Source organism: Trachypithecus francoisi, unplaced genomic scaffold (assembly GCF_009764315.1).
Source record: "Trachypithecus francoisi isolate TF-2019V2 unplaced genomic scaffold, Tfra_2.0 Lachesis_group0, whole genome shotgun sequence".
Taxonomy (NCBI): domain Eukaryota; kingdom Metazoa; phylum Chordata; class Mammalia; order Primates; family Cercopithecidae; genus Trachypithecus; species Trachypithecus francoisi.
The window spans coordinates 55304137-55321510 of record NW_022681453.1 but is presented as its reverse complement, the minus strand read 5'-3'; the positions used below and the strand labels follow the sequence as shown (position 1 = coordinate 55321510).

Below are 17374 nucleotides of genomic sequence, written 5' to 3'. Positions count from 1 at the left end.
GTTCTTCCTCAACCTTCTAATAGCCATGGGTCTCACACTTGAAGATGCTTGGGTATCACCTGGGGAGCTACCAAAAATACTGCTGCCTGTGTCCCACCTCCAGAGGTTCTGGTTTAATTGATCTGGAGTTTGGCTTGAGTACTGGTTATTTGAAAAGATCCTCAGATGATTCTAATGTGCAGGTTACAAACTTCTTGATTGTTTGCAGCAGTTTCTCAAAGTATGGTCTGGCACAGACCACCTGCATCAGAATTGCCTAGAAGCTTGATGAACTTGCACAACACCCTACCCACACACATACACACACTCAATCTGATCCCAGACCTCTCTAGGTACCACCAATACCTGCATGTCCCGTGACTACTGCATGTGATTCTTATGTACACTATCATCTTAGCACTAGCTGTCTAGAGTCAAAAGAAGAAAATTAGTATTTCCTTAAAAGAGGGTTCACTGCATAAATACACACAATTGTAAGAAATTCCTGACTTTAGAAAAATTAAAATATGGAGAAACAAGCATTTTAGAATAAAGAAAACACAGGATGCATTTTATGTTTGATGTCTTGCTGGTTTAGAACTCTCTGTGAAGGCAGGAGCAGTGTATTCATCTTTCCATCACGAGTTACCTAAGCACAGTGCCTGATAGTCAGCAAGTATCTATTGAATAGATGACAGACTAGTAAATTTCTCCAGGCTTGAATACGTGGACTTCCCCTCTGCAAAGATCTTGAGCAGGGATCCTGGGAGGCAGCTAGAGGGGGAAAAGTGATGCCTGAGTGACACAGACCTGAAGCTTCTATACAAAACTGTGATGCAGCATCTCAGCAAGTTCCTTTTCCTTCCTTCTTTCCTCTCTCAACAATACAGGGTCTCATGGCATTTTAATCCTGGGATTCTCCTAGGTGAGAATGCGAAAGTAAGATGAAAAAAAAAAAAAAAAAAAAGGGCTTCCAATGAGAAGCGAGAGAACTCTGAGAACAAGATTTCCAGTCTAGGGCTTCCACCAAATTAAGAAATTGTCTTCCTTGAGCTCTTCTGGTTCATGTGGCCACCCCACCTGCTACTCTTCCATCAGGGACATCTTTTTATTTTGTTCCCCTCTGCCAATTATGACAGATAGCGTCTGCCAGACAAATTACATTTATTTAGCAATCATTGCATCAATTTCACATTGCTTTTATTCATAAAAAGCATTTACAACTCTAGGCCAAGCGCAGTGGCTCACGCCTGTAATCCCAGCACTTTGGGAGGCCAAGGCAGGCAGACCACGAGGTCAGGAGATTGAGACCATCCTGGCTAACACGGTAAAATCCTGTCTCTACTAAAAATACAAAAAAATTAGTTGGGCATGGTGGTGGGCACCTGTAGTCCCAGCTACTTGAGAGGCTGAGGCAGGAGAATGGCAAGAACCCGGGAGGTGGAGGTTGCAGTAAGCCAAGATCTCGCCACTGCACTCCAGCCTGGGTGACACAGCGAGACTCCGTCCCAGAAAAAAAAAAAAAGAAAGAAAAAGGAAGAAAGGAAAAGCATTTACAACTCCATCCAGTGTAAAAAGGGGGAGAAGGGAGAAACTAGCATTTCTACTTCCAAAACACTAAAACAGCTTAGAATTAGAAAATGGCCTGATGTAGTGAAAAACGCACTTGCTGAACAGTCAGCAGGTATGTGTTTTAATTCTGCAGCTAACTGATTCTAAGACACTGGGGGAAGTTCCTTCCTCTCCTGCAAGATGAGGGGGTTGAACCTTTCATCTCAAAGGATTTCTTCGGGCTCCAAAATCATAGAACTTTAGAGAATGTTTAAGAAGAAAATATCCTATAGGTCACAAAACAACACAGACTATATCAAAGCTCAATCTGACAGAGTATCTAAAGGCTATTCAAACCAGCAAAGGAAAAACAACAAAAAAACACACAAAGGCTATTAAATGGGTTACTTAGGAAGAATCTAGGCAGTATCAATATAGAAAATGCCATTCCTACAGAGACAATGAGTTGCAATTTTCAAATGACTTCATAAACCTGGGCCCTTAATCAAACATTCTGGATCACTTGCTCTTGTGTAACCTTGAGCAATTTACTTTACTTCTCTATGCCTTAATGTTCTCAACTATAGGATAATTTTTTTTTTTTTTTTTTTTTTTTGAGATGGAGTTTTGCTCCTGTTGCCCAGGCTGGAATGCAATGGCACGATCTCAGCTCACCGTAACCTCTGCCTCCTGGGTTCAAGCAATTCTCCTGTCTCAGCCTCCCGAGTAGCTGGGATTACAGGCATGTGCCACCATGCCTGGCTAATTTTGTATTTTTAGTAGAGATGGGATTTCATCATGTTGGTCAGGCTGGTCACGAACTCCAGACATCAGGTGATCTGCCCACCTCGGCCTCCCAAAGTGCTGTGATTACATGCATGAGTCACCATGCCTGGCCTATAGGATAATTTTTAACTGTACTTAGCACAGAAACTGAGAATGAGGCCAGCACTCAACAAATGGTAACTACAAAAACAACATAAATACACTCTCTTGCAGTAACTTCATTGACCTCTTTGTTCAATCCAATCCATCACCACGACAGTCATTGCTTAATGATGGGGATGCATTCTGAGAAATGCATTATTAGGCAATTTCACCATCATACCAACATCACAGGGTGTTCTTACACAAACCTAGATTGTATAGCCTACTACACCACACCTGGGCTACCTGGTATAGCTTGTTGTTCCTAGGCTAGAAACCTGGAGAGCATGTGACCATACTGAATACTGTAGGTAACTGTAACACAATGGTATTTGTGTATCTGAACAAATCTAAACACAGAGAAGATATAGTAAAAATACATTATTACAATCTTATGGAACCACTGCTGAATATGTGGTGATTGTTGACCGAAACATCATGTGGCATGTGACTGTACATAGTTAGCTATCTTCAGTTTCAAGGTTATCTTTTCTTAATTAGCAAAGAAAAGAAAGGGATAAGTTCTGGTCTATCAAATATTCTTGGGGTCTGGGTTTTATCACGTGCAAATGTAGAGTTGGGACTAAATGATATCTAAATTATATAAATTAGAATATTATGTTAGATGCTACACGTGGATGCCTAATTTCAAAGAATAAGCATATTTCTTACCCTAAGGCAAAGGCAATGGGGTAGAATAGTGAAAAAAAATCTTTTTTTGAGCATAAAAGACTACAAATAAGTTTCTTAGAGCAACCTGACCTAACACAGGCTATAGAGAGCAGGAATGATCTGTTAAGGAGAAAAATCTACCACTTACCCATAAAAGCAGGTCAGCTTGAAAATACTTTAAGGTAACTTTCCTACCTATATGAGGCATAAGTGCAGAAGGCAGGCATCGAATAGGAAAATGACAAAATCCATTTAACACTATGCTGAACATCATTATTTAATCTTTCTTTGATGATTCAAAAGTGACTCCAAAATCTTCAAGTGCTTTAAGAATCAACTCAGAATCTATTTTAATCATTGGAGGAATGATTAGTTGGCACAATGCTAGGTAAGCCAGCTTATGCTACGGTTAAACAGAATTTTTTTTAAAAAAGTTTTTCATAAATAATCACTGACTAGGAGTTCTGGTTTTAGAACTGGCTTTGCCACAAATTAATTGTGCGAACTTGGGCAAATCACTTCCTTTTGTAATACAAATCAGCAGAAAGAAGCACAACATAACTGAAGAAAAACTTTGTTTAGAAACTTTATGAAATAAATGTTCCTTTCTACTTGGCTGAGAGCATATAATTCATTGAAATGATTCAGTCATGATCAGTCTGCCAAGCAATTTGCCGAAAAAGCACACTGTGAGAAAGAGGGCAAAATTGCCAACTTGCTTGTCTCCAGTAAGAACATTTTCCACAGTGATCCCATAAAACATGCTAATCTAACAAATGGCTGTCTTTATAACTCAAACACTTGATATAACAGGAAATGCACAAAGGAGATTACACATTTTTAAAGTATGGGGGAAGAATTGAAATACCTAATGCACTTCAAAGTCACAGACAGCTGCCAAGATGCGGAGAGATCACTAAGTGAAGAAAGAGCCCAACTAATAGCATATAAATTGTTGCTCCTTGGCTATTGCTCTTGTCCACAGATTTTAAAGCCCTAGAATTAAAGGCTAATGTTGTTGAAATTACACAACATTTCCCAAATATTCAATCTTCAATAACTGTTCTGAATGAAGTAGAAGAATCAAGCAACCTTTCCCAAAAGATTGGCAATGGGACAATGTCATGAGCTATTTTTAACGTAATCATAAGAACTGGCCTGAAAGATGATGATCTGTTGTAGCAATATAGTGTGACTGTGGAATCCACATTTCATTGAGAGAAGAACTTAAGGCCCAATTTCAACCTAACACATGTGTATAATACTACAACATCTGATCCTGGTAAGGGTACACAGCTGGTAGGAGGGAAGCTGGCAGGGTCTTGAGGAAACATTTATCATAAGCAGTGGTGTGTTGGAGTTGGCCCAGACAGGCTTCTGGGAGCCAACTGTTAATGTCTCTCCCCAACTCCGCATTCCAGGACTTCACACTGGTAGCTTGAAATTGGCCATGGTGGGAGTACTGATACCACACAAGTAAGAAAACACTATAAAATCAGGACTCTTCCCGCCTCACAAGAGCTGGTTGTTAAACATTTATCAGCACACCGCTGATTATAAACCTTAAAATGTTTTTTTCTTGACAGTTTCATTCTGTTGCCCGGATAGAGTGCAGTGGCACGATTACAGTTCACTGCAGACTCAAATTCCTGGGTTCAAGGAATCCTCCTGCCTCAGCCTTCAGAGTATCTTGGACTACAAGTCTGTGCCACCACACCTAGCTAATTTTTAAATTTTTTTGTAGAGACAGAGTCCTGCTATGTTGCCCATGCTGGTCTTGAACTCCTGGTCTCAAGCAACCCTCTTACCTCGGTCCCCCAGAGTGCTGGGATCACGGGCGTGAGCCACCACGCCCAGCCTCAAACTCTGTAACGCAGTAATTCTACATCTAGACATCTTTTCTATGGAAATAATTAAAAATACGGGGGATAAGGAGAGGAAAAAGAGAGAGGAAAAATTTGATGCAAAAAGCAGTCCCAATAGTGAAGAAATTATGAGAAATCTAAAAGTCAAAACCTTGGCAAAAATACTATCATACATCCATTCAAAAGGATGTTGATGAATATAACACTATTATGCTAAAATGCTACAATAAAACAAAATACTGTACAATCTTAGTTTTAAAAAATATACAGGATTAGAAGAAGTATACAAAAAGTCTGTACATTAAAAAAACCTGAAAACGTAAAATAATAGCTGAAAACCTTTGTGACATTTTAAAAACAGAGAGATACAGCTGGAAATAAAACTAATGAATGGAACCTCACCTAGTACAGTTCATTTATTTGCCAGTATTCCCAAAATGGTCATAAAATGATCACAAAGCATTTTTCAAACTGCAGGTGGTGAGCTATTTGCGATTCTTAAATAATTTACTGGGTCACGACTAGAATTTTTCAAAAAGATAAAACAGAATAAAGGAAAGCATTATTTTGCAAAAGTCGTTTGTTATATGTGTGTATGTGTGCACAAAGACATATATTGGGTTATAACAGGTATTTTTAAACTATAAGTGACAAAGAACTCTAGCACTAAGCAATCACAGTAAGAACTATACATCACCCAAGAAGTGAGATGAAACCAATCGCAGTCACATTTGCTTTTGAGCTTTCATTTAAAGATCGTACCATTAGTGAACTGGTATAACTTTCTTGGATGTCCCAGGGGCTGCTGAACTGGCAACCCTGCCAATCTCAGGAGGGACTTCTCTTGTGCCTTCCTTTGGTAAAGGCAGAGTGGGCTGTGTGACTCCGGACCTTAAAACTCCATTTTTATGGAATAGCTGGAAACTGGGGTTAATCCAAAGAAAATTTTCCTTTGAAAATGAAAACTGAAAAACGTTCTAAGAAAATACAGTGGGAACAATTAGAACATGTGAGTGAAACTTAATGACTCTTAGTTCTCCCAGCCACCTACAAGGAAGGGGGTGTTGTTACTATATGCTTATACACACTGAGGAAACTAAGGCTCAGAGGATTCGGCCCATTAAGCTGTTGGGAACTGAAGTCTAGCCTTCCTACTCTACCCCAACACACTGTGAGCTGAGCAGAAAAAAATGGTTGCTTTCTTTTTCACTACAGGAAGCATTCTGGCTGTAGGAAGTAAGATCATTCACATGTGAAGAGGCTTCCATTCCCTAGTCTCTTTTCCATTCTCCTCATCTGTAAAATGCAGACAACACTACTCACTTTGCAGGGCGTGTAAGGATAAGTGATAGCATGTATGAGTGACCAGCTACATGCTGGGCACATGGTCAAAACTGAGACCATGGCAGTCCCTGCTGTCGGTGGCTGGCAATGTGTCCTCTTCAGGGGCAGGTACCCACTCTCTCATAGTCAACCAAGGCTTCACACACAAGTGAACAGTACCTCCACATGCAAAGCTCCTACTGTGACTTGGAACAAAGAGGACTCATTCACCCCCTGACCTTAACAATCCACAGGCTCCCTGCTAGGCAGGCTAACTCCTGTCTTTTCCTTCATCTTCCTCCAAGCCAGGGCCTCCGAGAGTCTCAGTGCTCTGTGCATCTCTGACAATAGATGCAGAACTGCATGTAGATGTGTATTTTTCTGGGGTGAGGATCCACTGCTTCCAAAAACTTCTGAGATATTATGCATTTGCACCCTACTCCAAATTAAGAACCCCTGCTCTGAATCAGCCACGCAGATCATATACCTCCCCTGTATTCTGTCTCCTGTCACTCCAGTAACCATGTGTGTAACTCATTAGACATAAATTGAGGTGTGCAGACAATTTGGGAAAGCCTTTGTAAACTACATGGCCTTAACCAGACAACAGAACGCTCACATCCAAGAGAACACTTACAATGAACTAATACTAAGAGCTACCCTGTACTTACTGAAGGCCTACTGTGTGCCAGATACTGACCAGGTGCTTCCCATGAGCAATCTCCAGTCTTCACAACTCATTTATGCATGAATTCATCCTTCCATTGCATTTTACATACTAGGCATTCTGCTATGGGATGCAGACACAATGGTGGGAAATCAAAGATAGGGTACCTGTCCTGGTGGAGCTTACATTTAGATGAGAGAAAAATACATTAATCAAAGATCACTCAAGAAAACGTAAAATTATGGACCAGGTGTGGTGGCTCACGCCTGTAATCCCAGCACTTTGGGAGGCTGAGGTGGGTGGATCACCTGAGGTCAGGAGTTGAGACTGGCCTGGCCATCACGGCGAAACCCCGTCTCTACTAAAAATAAAACAATTAGCCAGGTGTGGTGGCGTATGCCTATAATCCCAGTTACTCAGGAGGCTGAGGCAGGAGAATCACCTGGACCCTGGAGGCGGAGGTTGCAGTGAGCAAAGATCGTGCCATTGCACTCCAGCCTGGGCAACAAAGAGTGAAACTCCATCTAAAAAGAAAAAGAAAAAGAAAAAGAAAAAGAAAAAGAAAAAGAAAAGAAAAGAAAAGAAAAGAAGGAAGGAAGAAAGAAAGGAAGAGCCGGGCGCGGTGGCTCAAGCCTGTAATCCCAGCACTTTGGGAGGCCGAGACGGGCGGATCACGAGGTCAGGAGATCGAGACCATCCTGGCTAACACGGTGAAACCCCGTCTCTACTAAAAAACTACAAAAAACTAGCCGGGCAACGTGGCGGCGCCTGTAGTCCCAGCTACCCGGGAGGCTGAGACAGGAGAATGGCGTGAACCGGGAGGCGGAGCTTGCAGTGAGCTGAGATCCGGCCACAGCACTCCAGCCTGGGTGACAGAGCGAGACTCCGTCTCCAAAAAAAAAAAAAAAAAAAAACAAAACAAAACAAAAAAAAAAAAAAGAAAGAAAGGAAGAAAGGAAGAAGGAAAAGAAAAAGAAAAGAAAAGAAAAGAAAAAGAAAAAGAAAAAGAAAAAGAAAAAGAAAAGAAGGAAGGAAGAAAGAAAGGAAGAGCCGGGCGCGGTGGCTCAAGCCTGTAATCCCAGCACTTTGGGAGGCCGAGACGGGCGGATCACGAGGTCAGGAGATCGAGACCATCCTGGCTAACACGGTGAAACCCCGTCTCTACTAAAAAACTACAAAAAACTAGCCGGGCAACGTGGCGGCGCCTGTAGTCCCAGCTACCGGGAGGCTGAGACAGGAGAATGGCGTGAACCCGGGAGGCGGAGCTTGCAGTGAGCTGAGATCCGGCCACAGCACTCCAGCCTGGGTGACAGAGCGAGACTCCGTCTCCAAAAAAAAAAAAAAAAAAAAAAACAAAACAAAACAAAAAAAAAAAAAAGAAAGAAAGGAAGAAAGGAAGAAGGAAAAGAAAAGAAGAAAAAAGAAGGGATACACAGTGATATGAGAGCTTATACAGAAGGAATAAACCTTTTTATAGAGGTCAGGGAAGGGTTTCCTTGAAAGAGTGAGCACTTAACAGAGCAAAGGGGAGGTAGGGGGAGGGAAAAGTAGAAGTGGAGAAAGGAGAGAGAAGAGAATTCCAGGCAAAAGGTGCATGCAAAAGCCCTGTGGTAGGGAATGTGGAACAACTTGGGGCTGGATGCCCACAGGGGCCAGGCCACACAGACTCTTGTAGGCCATATTAAAGAACTTAGCCCCTATTCCTAGAGTACAGGGAAGAAGACATTCAGGTGTTTCATTATGATAGGGACATGATCAGATCTGCTTTTCTAAAGAAAACTGTGGGGATGATGTGGGAATGAACTGGAGAAGCCCAGAGTAGATACAAGGAGGCTTGTTAGGAAGCTGCTGCAGTACAGCAGAGATTGAGGTGGTGGCAGAAGAAATGCAAGGTGGCAGGCTGAGAGACATTCAGGACATGAAATCCACAAGACATGGGTGGTAGGGGCAAGAGAGCTGTCCGGAAGGATGACCAGATTTCTGGCTCATGTGACTGGATAGAGGCAGCATCATTCTGAGCCAGTGAAGCCAGAAAAGGACCAGTCTTGGGACAAAGATTATACGGTGCAGAAGGAGGCAAGCAGACAGCTGGATAATGTGGCCGGGGGTCCAGAGGGAGGTTCAGGCTAGTGGGAGAAAACGGAATTACTTGGGAGGAAATGGTTTCTGGCGTTGCAGGCACAATGAGATAACCCAGAAGAGAAACAGGTTGAAGAGAGAAACTCAGAGGGATTCCAATATTTCTCCGTCCTACACATGAGGACACAGGGCTCAAAGAGAAGCGTGACTTTTCAGGGAACAAAGTGCTGGTGGGAGGAGGAGGGGGCAGAATCGAGTAAAACATGAAGCCAGAGCCCAAGTGCAGGAATTTATACTGAAAAGAATGCCTATTTTTTAAAAAAGAGGGTGAAAACCTTCAAGGAAATGTCATGGCTCAAAGGGAAACTGGCATTATGCTAAAGAGAGTGAATGAGGTTAATGCAATAAAAGCAAGAATCACTGAAAATGATGTCTAGAAATTATTTCTCTAGGGTTCGACCCTGCCCCCGGCAAAAGTCTTCTTTAATTTTCATACCAGTTCACAATTCTCTCTCTCTCCTCTCAGCATTCTCGCATCATGTGTCTCTTAAGTGTCCAGCATTGCACTAAATGTTGAGGATGCAGAGTGGGGACAAACAAGATTCAGTGCTAAAGTTGCTGACAGGCTGGGGATATGGGGCAGGCAGAAAAGCGAATCAACAATTACTTTGGAGACCAGTCAGTGCTAGGAGGGAGGCTGCTACCAGAACACAGAAGAGAGACAAGAAATGGTGCAAGCAATCAGCCAGTGCGTCCTGGGATGATGAATCAGAAAGGTAGGTGAGGCAGCTGCCAGGTGACAGAAGGGAGACAGAGAGATGTCTGAAGGCAGAGAGATGGAGGGAAAGCATGTGGCATTTGGAGGGCACAGGGGTAGCCAGAGCACAGGATGTATCTTGGGAAATATAAAATGAGGCTAGTGATGGACAGGAACCAGAACGGAAGAGACCTCAAATGCCAAGCTAAGTAGTTTCAACGTTATCCTGAAGTCAACAGGAACCTTTGAAGGGTTTTAAGTAGAAGAGTTACATGATCAAATTTACACATTAGAAAATGCACTTGGACAGCAGTGTGGAGGAGAGACAGGAACATTCAGGGCCACAGGTAGGAAGGGCAGCATGAAAGCTATAAAACTCCTATGAGGCCGAAACGCTCTAAGGCTTCCGGTGATCTTTTCTAGAATAAGATAAGGCATAGACGACCAACCAAAGTACCACGCGTATCAATATTTTGAACTTATCTTCCATTACTTGAATTTCTACTTAACTTTCCACAGGTCAATGTCTCATCTCCTCTAGAAGACCTCAGGTTGTGTGAGAACAAGTACAATTGTATCTCAAAATTTCTGGCCCATAAGGAGGTGTTCATCACATGTGCTGAGTAATTCCAGGCTTTCCTGAGATACAACTGTAACCAAGTGAAGGACAATGTGCCTGAACCCGTATAGCAGACAGGCAGTTAGACTCAGGGACAGGGCACTGGTGAATCCCCCAGAGGACTTCAGAGGAGACCCCTGTCTTTCAAAATATGCTGCTGTTGAAATATAAAGGAAGTGGAAACATTGAGCATCTACCATGTGCTCAGCATTTTATTCACATTATCATGTGTAATCCTCACAAAACCTTATAAGGAGGTGGCAATACCACCATTTAACAGATAAACTAATACAAAGAAAAGTTATACAGTTTCCCCAAGGTCAAGGGAATGTTATAAAGGGCATAGGCTTGTGGCCCAGCACAGTGGCTCACGCCTGTAATCCCAACACTTTGGGAGGCCAAGGCAGGTGGATCACGAGGTCAGGAGTTTGAGACTAGCCTGGCCAATATGGTGAAACCCCATCGCTACTAAAAATACAAAAATTAGCCGGGCATGATGGTGCACACCTGTAGTCCCAGCTGCTTGGGAGGCTGAGGCAGGAGAATCGCTTGAAACCGGTAAGCGGAGGTTGCAGTGAGCCGAGATCGTGCCTCTGCACTCCAGCCTGGGCAACAGCAAGACTCTGCCTCAACAACAACAAAAAGAAATGGCATAGGCTTCGTAATCAGACAATGTGGTCGTGTGACTTTGAGTCTCAAACAGAAAATGCAGATACTAATTAACTAACCAGAGTTAGTAACTAACATTTGTTCCACAGAGTTATTATATAAGTATGTGGAAGTCCCTTTTAAATTAATTGTAAAGCATTGTTCAAACTGTTATTATTTTGGTAGAGCTGTACTTTGGGGAGGACCACTTATTTACCACGTAAAACCTGACCTACAGTCACCTCCAAACACAGGCCATTTAATCCTGCCTGCTATGACAACAGGACTTCACACTAGATTGGACTTTAAACTATTAATGATCTTACTGCTACACTAATTTAGCTGTGGTTCTGTGAAATCACCTGGGGGAAAGAATTTTAATAAAAATTCAAACTCCAGTCCTCAATTTAAAAAGCTTCCTCTGGGCCAGGCACGGTGGCTCACGCCTGTAATCCCAGCACTTTGGGAGGCCAAGGTGGGCGGATCACAAAGCCAGGAGATCGAGACCATCCTGGCTAACATGGTGAAACCCCGTCTCTACTAAAAATACAAGGAAAAAAAAAAAGGGCTTCCTCTGAAAAACAAAATGTAAATGTAGTTGATTTTAAAATGTGCTTTAAAAAAAAAAAAGCCATCCTAAGTTCAGGCTAAAGAATAACCAGACCGTCAGTTAAAGGCTTCCCTTTTTTCAGCTCTGATACATTCACATGGCTATGGAGATGATTCTATTTGATTTCAGAACTTCCTAACACTCATAAATCTTTGTTATTTTTAGTTCATAGTCTCCTGTATGGCTAAGACAACTTCCTACATATCTGATCACTTCTAAAAGACACTTATAGTACTCTTTCATTCATTCAAAAGAATTTTATTGAGGGCCTCAGATAAGTACTAGACACTATACGGACACAAATTCATAAGACTTGGGCCCTGCCCTCTTGGAGCTTACAGTCTAATATGGCACAAAAAGAAATTTGTACAAGGTACTAGACCTGCAAATGAGGATCAGGGAATAAATGCAATGACTTCAGATAGGGATAGATCATACATGGCCACACAATGAAAATGCTTCACAGTGAAGACAGAATTTCAATAAGGACAGAGAGAATTTCTTAGGGTTTTCATAAGTAGAATATGTTTTAGGAAGATGATATAACATGAGAAAAAGAAAGATACAAAAAAGTTTTAGGTGTATCTGATGGGAAGGGGATGGAGATTCTGCAGAAAAATAGATAAGATTAGCTGGAGCAATGCTTTATGAGGAAAATAGTGGAAGATAAGGCAGGAAAGGCAGTTTGGAGCCAGAAGGAAGACACTATTAGGCTCTTGGTCAATGAATGATATACTAAATGTGGGTAGTTCAAGGGAGATTCTTCTACAGTACTGTTGCGCAAGATGGAAACAAGATTCTAAGTGTACAGGAGTTCGATATGAGGGGCCTGAACTACAGGGTAGTTCTGGGAATAAAAATTAAAACATAGGGGTAAAATACATCAGGAGGGAAAAAGGAAATAACTTTAGCACTAATAGAGAGTAAGGTATTGGTTGGGCGCAGTGGCTCATGCCTATAATCCCAGCACTTTGGGAGGCTGAGGTGCGTCACGCATTCAAGACCAGCCTGGCCAACATAGTGAAACCCCATCTCTACTAAAAATACAAAAAATTAGCCGGGTGTGGTGGCGGGCACTTATAGTCCCAGCTACTCGGGAGGTTGACCAGGAGAATCACTTGAATCTGGGAGGTGGAGGTTGCAGTGAGCCAAGATTGCGCCACTGTGCTCCAGCCCAGGCGACAGTACGAGACTCCGTCTCAAACAAACAAACAAAAAAAAGAGTAAGGTATCAAAATTACTCTGAGCTATAGTAGAGCTAGAAAAACCTGGAGGAGCTGATTCGATAACTGCAGAGGTGGGAGAGGGTAGAGACAAGGAAATGTTCTTAAACATCCTTTGAAAGCTAAGGAAATCTAAACAAGTTTGAATTTTGCAGTGGTCTCTTGTAACATGAACTTCAGATTTTTAAAAAAACTATATAATAAAATGATACTCAAAGTTTATCTGACCTTCATCCTTTGACCTTGGAAGAAATCACTGTAGTGTTTAAGCAAGGAAACCAGCACCGTGTTCTCATCATACTTGATTAAGAAGTAAGGAAGAGCTGTGACTCCTTCTGTTTGACAAAGATTATCATATGCACACTCTAATGATTCAATCTGAAAACAGAAAACACATCGTTATTCTCTAGAAAATAACATATCTAGTTCTGAGCTAAAAACTAACTCAAAATAAAAGGTACCTTAAAACCAGAAGACTGGAAATGACTGATCACACTCCTCTTACTCTATTACAGCAAACGAACATAGAAGTGCCTCCAAATAATATCACTTAGCTTTTATATAACGCTTTCTAGGTGCATGGTGATGTGTGTCTTAGGAGCACAAAGGGACATTTTATGGTACAACATGGTGGTTCCCTAAGCTGTCAATCAGAGTTTTAGAGAGGTAACCAAACATTCTTTCTCTCCTATGATAATCCAACATGAATCTACCCCAATGAATTTTACCCTGAACCTTTCCATAATCTTCAACAGGTTTACTGAGACATGACTAACATACCATACAATTCACCCATTTATTACTTTTTGAGACAGGTGTCTTCCTTCTGGCTCCAAGCTGCCTTTCTTGCTCTGTCACCCAGGCAATCACAGCTCACTGCAGCCTCAACCTCCTGGGCTCAATCAATCCTCCTACCTCAGCCTCCTGAGTAGCTGGGACTATAGGCACATACCACCATGCCCGGCTAACTTTTTGGTATTTTTTATAGAGAAGGGGTTTCACCATATTGCCCAGGCTGGTCTTGAACTCCTGAACTCAAGTGATCTACTTACCTCTGCATTCCAAAGTGCTGGAATTACATTAGAGGTGTGAGCCACTGTGCCTGACCCAATTCACCCATTTAAAGTACATAATGCAATGTGTTGTTTTTTTAGTATGTTCACAGGGTTATGCAACCACCACAGAAATAATAATTATAGAACATTTTTGTCCTCAATAAAAGAAACCCCATACCTGCCAGCAGTCAATCCTCATCCAAAATCCTTTTTCCCCACTTATATTTCTTCTTGGGAAATTAGTTCCACAAAACCACAACCTTGGATTTGTACGAAATAAAAAAAAAACAAACTTTAAATCAATAATGGCTGCTCCCTGAACAGCTCCAAGAAAGCTCCCTGAATGATGGCTTCAGTATTCAGGGCTTTCGTGATTGATGTGTTTCATGAATTCAAGTCATCTTGACACATAATCTTTGCTTTAACAACAATCAGAATTCTCTAGTTTAGGGTCTCTGTTTTACCAGCCTGATTATTTTAACTGCTCTTCTGGGAACCATCTCTAATGACCTTATTATCTATCCCAAATGTCACCGACTAACTCTGCATGTACCACGCCAGGTAGAAAAGTTCTGCAACTTGGTACCAGGGTCGAAGAATGCCTTCTGTTTTGTTTCAAAGACTTGTTCCCAGAGTATACTGCCTTATGTTTCCCCACATTGAAAATGAAGACCACATTTTGGTAAATTATTTCGGTGTTTCAAAATATTCCCATAATTCCCCCTTACTGGCTTAGCATTTCACCAAATACCACTGAAAACCTGGAAAATTACTGTTCACTACATCTTCAAAATGACATTATAGACCAGGCAGGGTGTCTCATGTCTGTAATTCCAGCACTTTGGGAGGCTGAGGTAGGCAGATTGCTTGAGCCCAGGAGTTGAAGACCAGCCTGGCCAACACGGCAAAACCCCATATCTGTTAAAAGACAAACATTAGCCAGGTGTGGTGGGATGCCTATAGTCCCTGAGAAGGCTGAGATGAGAGAATCACCTGAGCCTGAAAAGTTGAAGCTACAGTGAGCTATGATCGTGCCACTTCACTCCAGCCTGTGTAATGGGGGTGAGACCCAGTCTCAAAATATATATAAATATACATACAAAAAAATGACTTTACAAACATTTTCTAAATAAGTCTGCTCCTAAAACCTTTGGAGGATTTCAGTCACCACCTCTTCATTCAGAGAAGTACCTGTTTGTCTTTGGAAAGAACTAGATAACTACTCTCGCACATTCAACCCAATTTTTTGTGCATTTTGGTTATTTGTTGATACCTGTTTTAGTGAAAACCTTTGATCCAAACCCACTGGCCCCTGAATGAGAGGTAAACTCTCTGGAAGGCAGAGGGCAGGATAGCAAAACCAATAGTAGAAGTGGTACTTCTTTAGATCCTAGAATAAAAAATATAAATAGGTTATTAGAATAGCACCATTAAGTTAAGATGAAACGCATCTATTAATGTAGCTTCACAAGGCCAATTAAGATAGCAAAGCTGATGCAAACCAAGTGTGTCCAGCTTGTCAAATATCCTCATCCCCGACAGAACTCATGATCCAATAAAGGACTTTTTAATTCCCAAAATAGTCTCATATACCACCACTAATAAAATGATCACAAACACAATATACTTTTTTGGCCACTTGCTAACAGAAAATGTGCAATATGTAATTGTTATTATCATCATCATCCTTTAACCTACAAAACCCCCCTGGGAGGTAATTATTATTATCCCATTTTATAAACAGAAAACTGAATCTTACAAAGGGGTAAAAAACCTGAACAACAACAAAAAAGATGGCAAAGGGCAGAGAAGAGATCATAACTCTACTTCCAAAACTTAAGCTTTTTTCCACTGACCATACATACTCAATGTACTATCTACAGAAGCACAACTTCCAAATAGTTACCATTCTCTTCACAATCAAATAAAGTACATGTTATTAAGGAAGCTGTGCTATTCACATACCTATGCATGCCTGAAATAATACAATATTGCTTTTGGAAATGCCTTAGTGGATTTAAGTCAACAACTATCAAGCCCTTGGTATGTACAATGCAAAACATAAGACACTGACAATAAGATGACAATAAACCCCAGTCCCAGACATCAGGCAGCTCACTTTGTGGACGGAGCAGAGATAAAGTGAGTGCATGATTACAGCCACGGAGAAGCTCTAAGTAGTAAGCTGCATGGGTGAACAGAAGAGGTTACATCTTCACGGGTGTATCCGACCGATCCCCCACCAGGGTAGGTGACCCAGGGGAAAGGATTTGTGAGGCTGTCTTTGACTGTGTTCCCACTCACGCTAATGGCTCTTGCTTCAGAATTCCTACAGCTTTTGGGGCCTTAATTAAATTCATGGTAGTATTCCAGACATATGTGGATATTTGGCAGCTTGCCTACAAGCCTGTGACCACTGAATATGAATGCAGTTTATGTGACTAATTAATATTTCTTCTTGAATCTTACTAACAATTAAAATTGGATGGTTGTTAAATGACTTTTTATTGAGATATAATTCACATGCCATAAAATTCACCATGTTAAAGTATATAATTTAGTGGTTTCTTTTTAGTATAGTGATATGGTTGTACCATCCAGAATATTTTCATCACTTCAAAAAGAAATCTCATACATATTAGCAGAGATTCCCCATTCCCCCTCCTCTCATCCCCTGGCAACTACTAATCTATTTTCTGTCTCTATGGATTTGCCTAGTGTGGACTTTTCATATAAATGAAATTATACTAGATGACTTTTAAAATGTAAATGTATATGTAGACATGTGTACAGATGAGAAAGTCTAATAACGGTAGTTATTAGACTTTATAACTACCATTATAATTCTCTAATTCTGCGGTCTCTAATTCTGCTATTCATTGATCAACTAAGAACAAATTCCCTCTTCACAATGGCAAAATGAACTGCAAAACTGAAATTAATGAACTATCTAGTCCTATGAGTCCTAAGAACAGCAGAAGCAAAGCAAAAACACCTCCAGAGATTATTTTCTCTTCTTTGTACTTAAATGATTTGTCATAACTGATCTTTAGTAAAAGGTTAAACAATTCAAGATGAAGAACCTCACAAATCTTTTTTTTTTTTTTTGGAGATGGAATCTTGCTCTGTCACACAGGCTGGAGTGCAGTTGCACGATCTTGGCTCACTGAAACCTCCACCTCCCGGGTTCAAGCAATTCTCCTCCCTCAGCCTCTCGAGTAGCTGGCTGCCACACCCAGCTAATTTTTTTTTTAATTTTAGTAGATATGGGGTTTCACTACGTTGCCCAGGCTGGTCTAGAACTCCTGAGCTCAGGCAATCCGCCCACCTCGCAAAGTGCTAGGATTACAGGCATGAGCCACTGCACCCAGCCGGACCTCACAACTTCTAAGAAACTTT

At 41.4% G+C, this 17374-nt stretch overlaps 1 protein-coding gene across 10 annotated transcripts in view; it reads right to left on the bottom strand.

Annotated features, from left to right (window-relative positions):
* The window catches only part of ATG7 (autophagy related 7), a 273593-nt gene that overhangs the window by 222011 nt on the left and 34208 nt on the right, over positions 1–17374 (bottom strand). For all 10 annotated transcript variants that reach the window (XM_033210683.1, XM_033210689.1, XM_033210692.1 and 7 more), the window contains 2 exons: positions 15249–15365; positions 13149–13298 (listed from right to left, as the gene is read on the bottom strand). In XM_033210683.1, coding sequence (XP_033066574.1) covers positions 13149–13298; positions 15249–15365 — 267 coding nt within the window. The remainder of the gene's footprint in view (positions 1–13148; positions 13299–15248; positions 15366–17374) is intronic.